Source organism: Bombina bombina, chromosome 2, assembly GCF_027579735.1.
Source record: "Bombina bombina isolate aBomBom1 chromosome 2, aBomBom1.pri, whole genome shotgun sequence".
Lineage (NCBI taxonomy): Eukaryota > Metazoa > Chordata > Amphibia > Anura > Bombinatoridae > Bombina > Bombina bombina.
The window spans coordinates 828,713,607-828,727,955 of record NC_069500.1 but is presented as its reverse complement, the minus strand read 5'-3'; the positions used below and the strand labels follow the sequence as shown (position 1 = coordinate 828,727,955).

Below are 14,349 nucleotides of genomic sequence, written 5' to 3'. Positions count from 1 at the left end.
CAGCTCCAGTGCACTTCTGGGTACCTAGCTGAAATGTTTTTGAGATTAGAAGTTAAAGGTACAGAAAACCCCAACACTTATTGAGGATTTGGATAAAACATACAATTTTAAACAACATTTTAATTTACTTCTATTATTAAATTTGCTTCATTCTCTTGTTATCCTTTGCTGAAGGAACAGCAGTGCACTACTGGCAGCTAGCTGAACACTTCTAGTTAGCCAATCACAAGAGACAAATGTGTGCAGGCACCAGCTAGCTCCCACTAGTGTAGGATATGTGCATATTCTTTTTCAATAAAAGGGATACCAAGAGAACAAAGCACATTTGAAAATATAAGTTCATTTAAAAGTACCTTAAAAATTACAGTCTCCATCTGAATCATGCAAATTTAATTATGACTAACTCAAGAGTCTCTTAAAAATGGTGTGCTCTGACAGTTACATTTTGATCTATTTGGCCTCAGACATTTGAATGATGGTTTTTTCTTTTCCAAATTTGGTTATAGGTAATGTGCCTTGTAATAAGTTAGTGATGTTAGAGAGTTCAAATTTATGGTGAAACAAATAGGAAATGCATGTCTTGATTAGAGTAGCAAGCATTTAACCCATATACATAGAATAAGTCTCACGTAATGTCATGCTATCATACCTTTGCCAGTATCAGATGTTGCATCTTTGGCTTTGCGATTCTGACTAGGGGATTTTTCATTTTCCTGGGCAGAAAAAACAAACAAAATAAAAACCATTTTGATTAAAATCAGGGCTTGAGAAACCTAGGGTGCCACTGGCTCCTAGAATGTTACGATTGGCTCCTAACTTTTTGGATGGATAGCGATAATCCATCTATATCACTGTCTACCTCCCAAATAAATTTTAAACAGATATAGCGGCATAAACAATACAGTATAGGCAATGGCTTATATTTGACACAAATAATTGACGTGTATTCATTTTAGATGGATTTTACCTTTTTTTTTTTACTAATAAAAAATATAATTTATGCTTACCTGATGAATTTATTTCTCTTGTGGTGTATCCAGTCCACGGATCATCCATTACTTGTGGGATATTCTCCTTCCCAACAGGAAGTTGCAAGAGGATCACCCACAGCAGAGCTGCTATATAGATCCTCCCCTAACTGCCATATCCAGTCATTTAACCGAAACTAGCCGAGAAAGGAGAAACCATAGGGTGCAGTGGTGACTGTAGTTTAAAATTTAGACCTGCCTTAAAATGACAGGGCGGGCCGTGGACTGGATACACCTCAAGAGAAATACATTTATCAGGTAAGCATAAATTATGTTTTCTCTTGTTAGGTGTATCCAGTCCACAGATCATCCATTATTTGTGGGATACCAATACCAAAGCTAAAGTACATGGATGAAGGGAGGGACAAGGCAGGTACTTAAACGGAAGGGACCACTGCCTGTAAAACCTTTCTCCCAAAAATAGCCTCCGAAGAAGCAAAAGTATAAAATTTGTAAAATTTTGAAAAGGTATGAAGCGAAGACCAAGTCGACGCTTTGCAAATCTGTTCAACAGAAGCCTAATTTTTAAAGGCCCAGGTGGAAGCCACAGCTCTAGTAGAATGAGCTGTAATCCTTTCAGGGGGCTGCTGTCCAGCAGTCTCATAGGCTAAGCGTATTACGCTCCGAAGCCAAAAAGAAAGAGGTTGCCGAAGCCAAAAAGAAAGAGGTTGCCGAAGCCAAAAAGAAAGAGGTTGCCGAAGCCTTTTGACCTCTCCTCTGTCCAGAGTAAACAACAAACAGGGAAGATGTTTGATGAAAATCTTTAGTTGCTTGTAAGTAAAACTTTAAAGCACGGACTACGTCCAAATTATGTAAAAGACGTTCCTTCTTTGAAGAAGGATTAGGACACAATGATGGAACAACAATCTCTTGATTGATATTCTTGTTGGAAACTACCTTAGGTAAAAACCCAGGTTTTGTACGCAGAACTACTTTATCTGTATGGAAAATCAGATAAGGAGAATCACATTGTAAAGCTGATAACTCAGACTCTACGAGCCGAGGAAATAGCCATCAAAAACAGATCTTTCCAAGATAAAAGTTTGATATCAATGGAATGAAGGGGTTCAAACAGAACTCCTTGAAGAACCTTAAGAACCAAGTTTAAGCTCCATGGAAGAGCAACAGGTTTAAACACAGTCTTAATTCTAACCAAAGCCTGACAAAATGCCTGGACGTCTGGAACCTCTGCCAGACGCTTGTGCAAAAGGATAGACAGAGCAGAAATCTGTCCCTTTAAAGAACTAGCTGATAATCCTTTATCCAAACCCTCTTGGAGAAAGGACAATATCCTAGGAATCCTAACCTTACTCCATGAGTAATTCTTGGATTCACACCAATGAAGATATTTGCGCCATATCTTATGGTAGATTTTCCTGGTTACAGGCTTTCGTGCCTGTATTAAGGTATCAATGACTGACTCGGAGAAGCCACGCCTTGATAAAAACACAATTTATGCTTACCTGATAAATTTATTTCTCTTGTGGTGTATCCAGTCCACGGATCATCCATTACTTGTGGGATATTCTCATTCCAACAGGAAGTTGCAAGATGACACCCACAGCAGAGCTGTAATATAGCTCCTCCCCTAACATTAGAGTATATACCTCTGATAGCAAGCCTGATACTAGTCGCTATTAAATCACTGTATTTAGGCTTTAACTTACATTAATCCGGTATCAGCAGCATTTTCTAGCAAATTCCATCCCTAGAAAAACTTAACTGCACATACCTTATTGCAGGATACCCTGCACGCCATTCTCCCTCTGAAGTTACCTCACTCCTCAGACATATGTGAGAACGGCAGTGGATCTTAGTTACTTCTGCTAAGATCATAGAAAAACGCAGGCAGATTCTTCTTCTAAATGCTGCCTGAGATAAAAACATAATTTATGCTTACCTGATAAATTTATTTCTCTTGTAGTGTATCCAGTCCACGGATCATCCATTACTTATGGGATATTAACTCCTCCCCAACAGGAAGTGCAAGAGGATTCACCCAGCAGAGCTGCTATATAGCTCCTCCCCTAACTGCCATTACCAGTCATTCGACCGAAAACATGCAGAGAAAGGAAAACCATAGGGTACAGTGGTGACTGTAGTTTAATGGAAAAATTACCTGCCTTAAAGTGACAGGGCGGGCCATGGACTGGATACACTACAAGAGAAATAAATTTATCAGGTAAGCATAAATTATGTTTTCTCTTATTAAGTGTATCCAGTCCACGGATCATCCATTACTTATGGGATACCAATACCAAAGCTAAAGTACACGGATGACGGGAGGGACAGGCAGGCTCTTTATACGGAAGGAACCACTGCCTGAAGAACCTTTCTCCCAAAAACAGCCTCCGAAGAAGCAAAAGTGTCAAATTTGTAAAATTTGGAAAAAGTATGAAGAGAAGACCAAGTTGCAGCCTTGCAAATCTGTTCAACAGAAGCCTCATTCTTAAAGGCCCAAGTGGAAGCCACAGCTCTAGTAGAATGTGCTGTAATTCTTTCAGGAGGCTGCTGTCCAGCAGTCTCATAGGCTAACCGTATTATGCTACGAAGCCAAAAGGAGAGAGAGGTAGCCGAAGCTTTTTGACCTCTCCTCTGACCAGAATAAACGACAAACAGGGAAGACGTTTGTCGAAAATCCTTAGTTGCCTGTAGTTAAAATTTCAGGGCACGGACTACATCTAGATTGTGTAGCAGACGTTCCTTTTTCGAAGAAGGATTAGGACACAAATATGTAACCACAATCTCTTGATTGATATTCCTGTTAGTGACCACCTTAGGTAGGAACCCAGGTTTAGTACGCAGAACTACCTTGTCTGAATGAAAAATCAGATAAGGAGAATCACAATGTAAGGCAGATAACTCAGAGACTCTTCGAGCCGAGGAAATCGCCATTAAAAACAGAACTTTCCAAGATAACAACTTGATATCAATGGAATGAAGGGGTTCAAACGGAACCCCCTGTAAAACATTAAGAACTAAGTTCAAACTCCATGGTGGAGCAACAATTTTAAACACAGGCTTGATCCTAGCTAAAGCCTGACAAAAAGCTTGAACGTCCGGAACTTCTGACAGACGTTTGTGTAAAAGAATGGACAGAGCTGAAATCTGTCCCTTTAAGGAACTAGCGGATAAACCCTTTTCTAAACCTTCTTGTAGAAAAGACAATATCCTCGGAATCCTAACCTTACTCCATGAGTAACTCTTGGATTCGCACCAATATAAGTATTTGCGCCATATCTTATGGTAAATCTTTCTGGTAACAGGCTTCCTAGCCTGTATTAAGGTATCAATAACTGACTCAGAAAAACCACGTTTTGATAAAATCAAGCGTTCAATTTCCAAGCAGTCAGCTTCAGAGAAATTAGATTTTTATGTTTGAAGGGACCTGGATCAGAAGGTCCTGTTTCAGAGGTAGCGACCAAGGTGGACAGGATGACATGTCCACTAGATCTGCATACCAAGTCCTGCGTGGACATGCAGGCGCTATTAGAATCACTGATGCTCTCTCCTGTTTGATTCTGGCAATCAATCGAGGAAGCATCGGGAAGGGTGGAAACACATAAGCCATCCCGAAGGTCCAAGGTGCTGTCAAAGCATCTATCAGAACCGCTCCCGGATCCCTGGATCTGGACCCGTAACGAGGAAGCTTGGCGTTCTGTCGAGACGCCATGAGATCTATCTCTGGTTTGCCCCAACGTCGAAGTATTTGGGCAAAGACCTCCGGATGAAGTTCCCACTCCCCCGGATGAAAAGACGACTTAAGAAATCCGCCTCCCAGTTCTCCACTCCCGGGATGTGGATTGCTGACAGGTGGCAAGAGTGAGACTCTGCCCAGCGAATTATCTTTGATACTTCCATCATTGCTAGGGAGCTTCTTGTCCCTCCCTGATGGTTGATGTAAGCTACAGTCGTGATGTTGTCCGACTGAAACCTGATGAACCCCCGAGTTGTTAACTGGGGCCAAGCCAGAAGGGCATTGAGAACTGCTCTCAATTCCAGAATGTTTATTGGTAGGAGACTCTCCTCCTGATTCCATTGTCCCTGAGCCTTCAGAGAATTCCAGACAGCGCCCCAACCTAGTAGGCTGGCGTCTGTTGTTACAATTGTCCAGTCCGGCCTGCTGAATGGCATCCCCCTGGACAGATGTGGCCGAGAAAGCCACCATAGAAGAGAATTTCTGGTCTCTTGATCCAGATTCAGAGTAGGGGACAAGTCTGAGTAATCCCCATTCCACTGACTTAGCATGCACCATTGCAGCGGTCTGAGATGTAGACGTGCAAAGGGTACTATGTCCATTGCTGCTACCATTAAGCCGATCACCTCCATGCATTGAGCTACTGACGGGTGTTGAATGGAATGAAGGACACGGCATGCATTTTGAAGCTTTGTTAACCTGTCTTCTGTCAGGTAAATCTTCATTTCTACAGAATCTATAAGAGTCCCCAAGAAGGGAACTCTTGTGAGTGGAAAGAGAGAACTCTTCTTTTCGTTCACCTTCCATCCATGCGACCTTAGAAATGCCAGTACTAACTCTGTATGAGACTTGGCAGTTTGAAAGCTTGAAGCTTGTATCAGAATGTCGTCTAGGTACGGAGCTACCGAAATTCCTCGCGGTCTTAGTACCGCCAGAAGAGCACCCAGAACCTTTGTGAAGATTCTCGGAGCCGTAGCCAATCCGAATGGAAGAGCTACAAACAGGTAATGCCTGTCTAGAAAGGCAAACCTTAGATACCGGTAATGATCTTTGTGAATCGGTATGTGAAGGTAAGCATCCTTTAAATCCACTGTGGTCATGTACTGACCCTTTTGGATCATGGGTAAAATTGTCCGAATAGTTTCCATTTTGAACGATGGAACTCTTAGGAATTTGTTTAGGATCTTTAAATCCAAGATTGGCCTGAAAGTTCCCTCTTTTTTGTGAACCACAAACAGATTTGAGTAAAACCCTTGTCCTTGTTCCGACCGCGGAACCGGATGGATCACTCCCATTAATAAAAGATCTTGTACGCAGCGTAGAAACGCCTCTTTCTTTATTTGGTTTGTTGACAACCTTGACAGATGAAATCTCCCTCTTGGGGGAGAGAATTTAAGTCTAGAAGGTATCCCTGAGATATGATCTCTAACGCCCAGGGATCCTGGACATCTCTTGCCCAAGCCTGGGCGAAGAGAGAAAGTCTGCCCCCCACTAGATCCGTTCCCGGATCGGGGGCCCTCGATTCATGCTGTCTTAGGGGCAGCAGCAGGTTTCCTGGCCTGCTTGCCCTTGTTCCAGGACTGGTTAGGTCTCCAGCCTTGTCTGTAGCGAGCAACAGCTCCTTCCTGTTTTGGTGCAGAGGAAGCTGATGCTGCTCCTGCTTTGAAATTACGAAAGGAACGAAAATTAGACTGTCTAGCCTTAGGTTTGGCTCTGTCTTGAGGCAGGGCATGGCCTTTACCTCCTGTAATGTCAGCGATAATTTCTTTCAACCCGGGCCCGAATAAGGTCTGCCCTTTGAAAGGTATATTAAGCAATTTAGATTTAGAAGTAACGTCAGCTGACCAGGATTTTAGCCACAGTGCCTGAATGGCGAATCCGGAATTCTTAGCCGTAAGTTTAGTTAAATGTACTTCGGCATCTGAAATAAATGAGTTAGCTAACTTAAGGGCTTTAAGCTTGTGTGAAATCTCATCTAATGGAGCTGATTCAAGTGTCTCTTCCAGAGACTCAAACCAAAATGCTGCTGCAGCCGTGACAGGCGCAATGCATGCAAGAGGTTGCAATATAAAACCTTGTTGAACAAACATTTTCTTAAGGTAACCCTCTAACTTTTTATCCATTGGATCTGAAAAGGCACAGCTATCCTCCACCGGGTTAGTGGTACGCTTAGCTAAAGTAGAAACTGCTCCCTCCACCTTAGGGACCGTTTGCCATAAGTCCCGTGTGGTGGCGTCTATTGGAAACATCTTTCTAAATATCGGAGGGGGTGAGAACGGCACACCGGGTCTATCCCACTCCTTAGTAACAATTTCAGTAAGTCTCTTAGGTATAGGAAAAACGTCAGTACTCGCCGGGTACCCGCAAAATATTTATCCAACCTACACATTTTCTCTGGTATTGCAACTGTGTTACAATCATTCAGAGCCGCTAACACCTCCCCTAGTAATACACAGAGGTTTTCCAGCTTAAATTTAAAATTTGAAATATCTGAATCCAGTTTGTTTGGATCAGAACCGTCACCCGCAGAATGAAGCTCTCCGTCCTCATGTTCTGCAAATTGTGACGCAGTGTCTGACATGGCCCTAATATTATCAGCGCACTCTGTTCTCACCCCAGAGTGATCACGCTTACCTCTTAGTTCTGGTAATTTAGCCAAAACTTCAGTCATAACAGTAGCCATATCCTGTAATGTGATTTGTAATGGCCGCCCAGATGTACTCGGCGCTACAATATCACGCACCTCCCTAGCGGGAGATGCAGGTACTGACACGTGAGGAGAGTTAGTCGGCATAACTCTCCCCTCGTTGTTTGGTGAAATATGTTCAATTTGTACAGATTGACTTTTATTTAAAGTAGCATCAATACAGTTAGTACATAAATTTCTATTGGGCTCCACTTTGGCTTTAGCACATATAGCACAGATATCCTCCTCTGAATCAGACATGTTTAACACACTAGCAAATAAACTAGCAACTTGGAAATACTTTTCAAGTAATTTACTATAATATGAAAACGTACTGTGCCTATAAGAAGCACAGAAAAAGTTATGACAGTTGAAAATTAATAAACTGAAAAGTTATAGCATCAAATCTTTGTAAAAAAACACAATTTTAGCAAAGGATTGCTCCCATTAGCAAAGGATAACTAACCCTGATAGCAGAAAAAAAAAATAATACAGAAATAAACGTTTTTTTATCACAGTCAACTACAATCTCACAGCTCTGCTGTGAGTGATTACCTCCCTCAAAACAAGTTTTGAAGACCCCTGAGTTCTGTAGAGATGAACCGGATCATGCAGGGAAGACAATAAACTTCTGACTGAATTTTTTGATGCGTAGCAAAAGCACCAAAAAAGGCCCCTCCCCCTCACACATAACAGTGAGAGAGATCAGTAAACTGTCATAAATTAAATAAAACGACTGCCAAGTGGAAAAAAATAGTGCCCAAAACATTTTTTCACCCAGTACCTCAGAAAATTAAACGATTTTACATGCCAGCAAAAAACGTTTAACATTAATAAATTGAGTGTTATTAAAAAGCCTGTTGCTAGTCCCTGCAAATTAGGCTAAAGTTTTATGCATACAGTATAATTCCAGTGAAGTGCCATTCCCCAGAATACTGAAGCGTAAAATATACATACATGACAGCCTGATACCAGTTGCTGCTACTGCATTTAAGGCTGAGTTTACATTATATCGGTATGGCAGAATTTTCTCATCAATTCCATTGTCAGAAAATAATAAGCTGCTACATACCTCTTTGCAGATTAATCTGCCCGCTGTCCCCTGATCTGAAGTTTACCTCTCCTCAGATGGCCGAGAAACAGCAATATGATCTTAACTACTCCGGCTAAAATCATAGAAAAACTCAGGTAGATTCTTCTTCAAATTCTACCAGAGAAGGAATAACACACTCCGGTGCTATTATAAAATAACAAACTTTTGATTGAAGGTATGAAACTAAGTATAATCACCACAGTCCTCTCACACATCCTATCTATTCGTTGGGTGCAAGAGAATGACTGGTAATGGCAGTTAGGGGAGGAGCTATATAGCAGCTCTGCTGGGTGAATCCTCTTGCACTTCCTGTTGGGGAGGAGTTAATATCCCATAAGTAATGGATGATCCGTGGACTGGATACACTTAACAAGAGAAATAGTACACTCCGGTACCATTTAAAAACTAACTTTTGATTAAAGAAAAAAAACTAACTATATTTTACCACTTTCCTCTAACTACCTCCAGCTATGTTGAGAGCTTGCAAGAGAATGACTGGATATGGCAGTTAGGGGAGGAGCTATATAGCAGCTCTGCTGTGGGTGATCCTCTTGCAACTTCCTGTTGGGAAGGAGAATATCCCCACAAGTAATGGATGATCCGTGGACTGGATACACCTAACAAGAGAAAAAAAAAAAAGAAAAAAAAAAAGAGACACATAAGTGTAAAAGTAAAATGCTCAAATTCCTTTCCAATTTATTTCTGTTTAAATTGTTTAAAATCATCAGTCACCTTTGCACCATTTTTAGAAAATGATTTAGGAATAAAATGAGATTTAAATTAAAAAACAAAATAAAAACTACAGAATTCGGATTTCACAGACAGGAAAAAAAAATGTATGAATGCTCCTTTCCCAGTCCAAACTCAAGATAGAGATAAAAAAAAAAAAACACCAACAACATATACATTATATATTTTGAACAGCAATTGTATAATCAGTGTATTAACTACTACAATAGGCCTCAGCAGCAGAGGTGAGAAGTGGCTTTTTAAAGAGTATGTCCCTGAGCACCAAAACAATGAAAATAAGTTTCTCATACGGGAAGGACTTGCAGGATATTACATACATTTTCTATGCAGATATTTTGCAAGGCAGTGCTATATTTCAGTTACATAAAGTGATGTAGATAGAGGAGTCATATGTCCCTTAAATTTTAAAGACATGTAGATGTGACAGCCCCTTTTTTGCTTCAGGTTAAAATTTGTACAGCGGTCATTGCACTACATAAAGACCTCTGTACACCCCTGAAGACATCAGTGGCTTTTTCAATCACAAATAAATGACTGACAACTTGAAAAATGTAACAATCAAGTCAATAATTTTTTCAGAAGGGACTTTTTTTAAAAAAACTTTTTTGCTAGAGCAAGTAATTTATCAGTTTCCAACTATAGATTAGATTTGACCCTCACAAAGGGGTTAAACATATAGGAAGTGCAATTCAAGTACTGCAAGCCAATAAAGAGAAGCTGTCACAACTCTTTCAATCAGAAATGTACCCATTTTAACAGTTAGAGGGACACTAACCCCACATTTTTTTCTTTCATGATTCAGATAGAGCATGAAATTTTAAGCAACTTTCTAATTTACTCCTATCATCAATTTTTCTTTGTTCTCACGTTATCTTGATTTGAAAAAGCAGTAATAAAAGGTTAGGAGCCGGCCCATTTTTTTAGTTCAGCACCTTGGTAGAGCTGCTGATTGGTTTGCTACATTTAGCCACAAATCAGCAAGTGCTACCCATGTGCTGAACAAAAAATGGTCTGGCTCTAAAGCTTACAGTACTGCTTTTTCAAATCAAGATAGCATGAGAACAAAGAAAAATTGATTATAGGAGTAAATTAGAAAGGTGCTTAAAATCTCATGCTCTATCTGAATCCGTAAAGAAAAAAAAATGGGTTTAGTATCCCTTTAATGGACAGCAAAGTCCAAATTTAATTGGACACTGAATTCAATTTTTTTCTTTCACGATTCAGAAAGAGCATGCAATTTTAAGCAACTTTCTAATTTAATCCTATTAATTTTTCTTCGTTCTCTTGCTATCTTTATTTTAAAAGCAGGAATGTAAATCTTAGCAGCCAGTCCATTTTAGATTTAGCAATATGGATAGCGCTTGCTTATTGGAGGCTTACATTTACCCACCAATAAGCAAGCATAACCCAGGTTCTCAAACAAAAAACAGAATTTATGTTTACCTGATAAATTACTTTCTCCAACGGTGTGTCCGGTCCACGGCGTCATCCTTACTTGTGGGATATTCTCTTCCCCAACAGGAAATGGCAAAGAGCCCAGCAAAGCTGGTCACATGATCCCTCCTAGGCTCCGCCTACCCCAGTCATTCGACCGACGTTAAGGAGGAATATTTGCATAGGAGAAACCATATGTTACCGTGGTGACTGTAGTTAAAGAAAATAAATTATCAGACCTGATTAAAAAAAAAAACCAGGGCGGGCCGTGGACCGGACACACCGTTGGAGAAAGTAATTTATCAGGTAAACATAAATTCTGTTTTCTCCAACATAGGTGTGTCCGGTCCACGGCGTCATCCTTACTTGTGGGAACCAATACCAAAGCTTTAGGACACGGATGAAGGGAGGGAGCAAATCAGGTCACCTAAATGGAAGGCACCACGGCTTGCAAAACCTTTCTCCCAAAAATAGCCTCAGAAGAAGCAAAAGTATCAAATTTGTAAAATTTAGAAAAAGTGTGCAGTGAAGACCAAGTCGCTGCCTTACATATCTGATCAACAGAAGCCTCGTTCTTGAAGGCCCATGTGGAAGCCACAGCCCTAGTGGAGTGAGCTGTGATTCTTTCAGGAGGCTGCCGTCCGGCAGTCTCATAAGCCAATCGGATAATGCTTTTAATCCAGAAGGAGAGAGAGGTAGAAGTTGCTTTTTGACCTCTCCGTTTACCAGAATAAACAACAAACAAAGACAAAGTTTGTCTGAAATCCTTAGTAGCTGCTAAGTAAAATTTGAGAGCACGAACTACATCCAAGTTGTGCAACAAACGTTCCTTCTTTGAAACTGGATTAGGACATAAAGAAGGCACAACTATCTCCTGGTTAATGTTTTTGTTAGAAACAACTTTTGGAAGAAAACCAGGTTTAGTACGCAAAACCACCTTATCTGCATGGAACACCAGATAAGGAGAAGAACACTGCAGAGCAGATAATTCTGAAACTCTTCTAGCAGAAGAAATTGCAACCAAAAACAAAACTTTCCAAGATAATAACTTAATATCAACGGAATGTAAGGGTTCAAACGGAACCCCCTGAAGAACTGAAAGAACTAGGTTGAGACTCCAAGGAGGAGTCAAAATTTTGTAAACAGGCTTGATTCTAACCAGAGCCTGAACAAAGGCTAGAACATCTGGCACAGCTGCCAGCTTTTTGTGAAGTAACACAGACAAGGCAGAAATCTGTCCCATCAAGGAACTTGCAGATAATCCTTTTTCCAATCCTTCTCGAAGGAAGGATAGACTCTTAGGAATCTTAACCTTGTCCCAAGGGAATCCTGCAGATTCACACCAACAGATATACCAAATTATGTGGTAATTTTTCTGGTTACAGGCTTTCAGGCCTGAACAAGAGTATTAATAACAGAATCTGAGAACCCTCGCTTTGATAAGATCAAGCGTTCAATCTCCAAGCAGTCAGCTGGAGTGGGTCGAACGGACCTAGAACAAGAAGGTCTCTCAAAGGTAGCTTCCATGGTGGAGCCGATGACATATTCACCAGATCTGCATACCAAGTCCTGCGTGGCCACGCAGGAGCTATCAAAATCACCGACGCCCTCTCCTGATTGATCCTGGCTACCAGCCTGGGGATGAGAGGAAACGGCGGGAACACATAAGCTAGTTTGAAGGTCCAAGGTGCTACTAGTGCATCCACTAGAGCCGCCTTGGGATCCCTGGATCTGTACCCGTAGTAAGGAACTCTGAAGTTCTGACGAGAGGCCATCAGATCCATGTCTGGAATGCCCCACGGTTGAGTGACTTGGGCAAAGATTTCCGGATGGAGTTCCCACTCCCCCGGATGCAATGTCTGACGACTCAGAAAATCCGCTTCCCAATTTTCCACTCCTGGGATGTGGATAGCAGACAGGTGGCAGGAGTGAGACTCCGCCCATAGAATGATTTGGTCACTTCTTCCATCGCTAGGGAACTCCTTGTTCCCCCCCTGATGGTTGATGTATGAACTTGGCCCTCGCTAGCTGAGGCCAAGCTTTGAGAGCATTGAATATCGCTCTCAGTTCCAGAATATTTATCGGTAGAAGAGATTCTACCCGAGACCAAAGACCCTGAGCTTTCAGGGATCCCCAGACCGCGCCCCAGCCCATCAGACTGGCGTCGGTCGTGACAATGACCCACTCTGGTCTGCGGAAGGTCATCCCTTGTGACAGGTTGTCCAGGGACAGCCACCAACGGAATGAGTCTCTGGTCCTCTGATTTACTTGTATCTTCGGAGACAAGTCTGAATAGTCCCCATTCCACTGACTGAGCATGAACAGTTGTAATGGTCTTAGATGAATGCGCACAAAAGGAACTATGTCCATTGCCGCTACCATCAAACCTATCACTTCCATGCACTGCGCTATGGAAGGAAGAGGAACGGAATGAAGTATCCGACAAGAGTCTAGAAGTTTTGTTTTTCTGGCTTCTGTCAGAAAAATCCTCATTTCTAAGGAGTCTATTATAGTTCCCAAGAAGGGAACCCTCGTTGACGGAGATAGAGAACTCTTTTCCACGTTCACTTTCCATCCGTGAGATCTGAGAAAGGCCAGGACAATGTCCGTGTGAGCCTTTACTTGAGGAAGGGACGACGCTCGAATCAGAATGTCGTCCAAGTAAGGTACTACAGCAATGCCCCTTGGTCTTAGCACCGCCAGAAGGGACCCTAGTACCTATGAGAAAATCCTAGGAGCAGTGGCTAATCCGAAAGAAAACGCCACGAACTGGAAATGCTTGTCCAGGAATGCAAACCTTAGGAACCGATGATGTTCCTTGTGGATAGGAATATGTAGATACGCATCCTTGAAATCCACCTTGGTCATGAATTGACCTTCCTGGATGGAAGGAAGAAGTGTTCGAATGGTTTCCATCTTGAACGATGGAACCTTGAGAACTTGTTCAAGATCTTGAGATCTAAGATTGGTCTGAACGTTCCCTCTTTTTTGGGAACTATGAACAGATTGGAGTAGAACCCCATCCCTTGTTCTCCTAATGGAACAGGATGAATCACTCCCATTTTTAGCAGGTCTTCTACCCAATGTAAGAATGCCTGTCTTCTTATGTGGTCTGAAGACAACTGAGACCTGTGGAACCTCCCCCTTGGAGGAAGCCCCTTGAACTCCAGAGAATAACCTTGGGAGACTATTTCTAGCGCCCAAGGATCCAGAACATCTCTTGCCCAAGCCTGAGCGAAGAGAGAGAGTCTGCCCCCCACCAGATCCGGTCCCGGATCGGGGGCCCGCATTTCATGCTGTCTTGGTAGCAGTGGCAGGTTTCCTGGCCTGCTTTCCTTTGTTCCAGCCTTGCATAGGTCTCCAGGCTGGATTGGCTTGAGAAGTATTACCTTCCTGCTTAGAGGACGTAGCCCTTGGGGCTGATCCGTTTCTGCGAAAGGGACGAAACTTAGGTTTATTTTTGGTCTTGAAAAGACCTATCCTGAGGAAGGGCGTGGCCCTTGCCCCCAGTGATATCAGAGATAATCTCTTTCAAGTCAGGGCCAAAGAGTGTTTTCCCCCTTGAAAGGAATGTCAAGCAATTTGTTCTTGGAAGACGCATCCGCTGCCCAAGATTTTAACCAAAGCGCTCTGCGCCACAATAGCAAACCCAGAATTTTTT

At 42.0% G+C, this 14,349-nt stretch overlaps 1 protein-coding gene across 3 annotated transcripts in view; it reads right to left on the bottom strand.

The window, feature by feature from the left end:
* The window catches only part of FZR1 (fizzy and cell division cycle 20 related 1), an 81,120-nt gene that overhangs the window by 42,047 nt on the left and 24,724 nt on the right, over positions 1-14,349 (bottom strand). For all 3 annotated transcript variants that reach the window (XM_053703112.1, XM_053703111.1, XM_053703113.1), the window contains one exon: positions 650-713. In XM_053703112.1, coding sequence (XP_053559087.1) covers positions 650-713 — 64 coding nt within the window. The remainder of the gene's footprint in view (positions 1-649; positions 714-14,349) is intronic.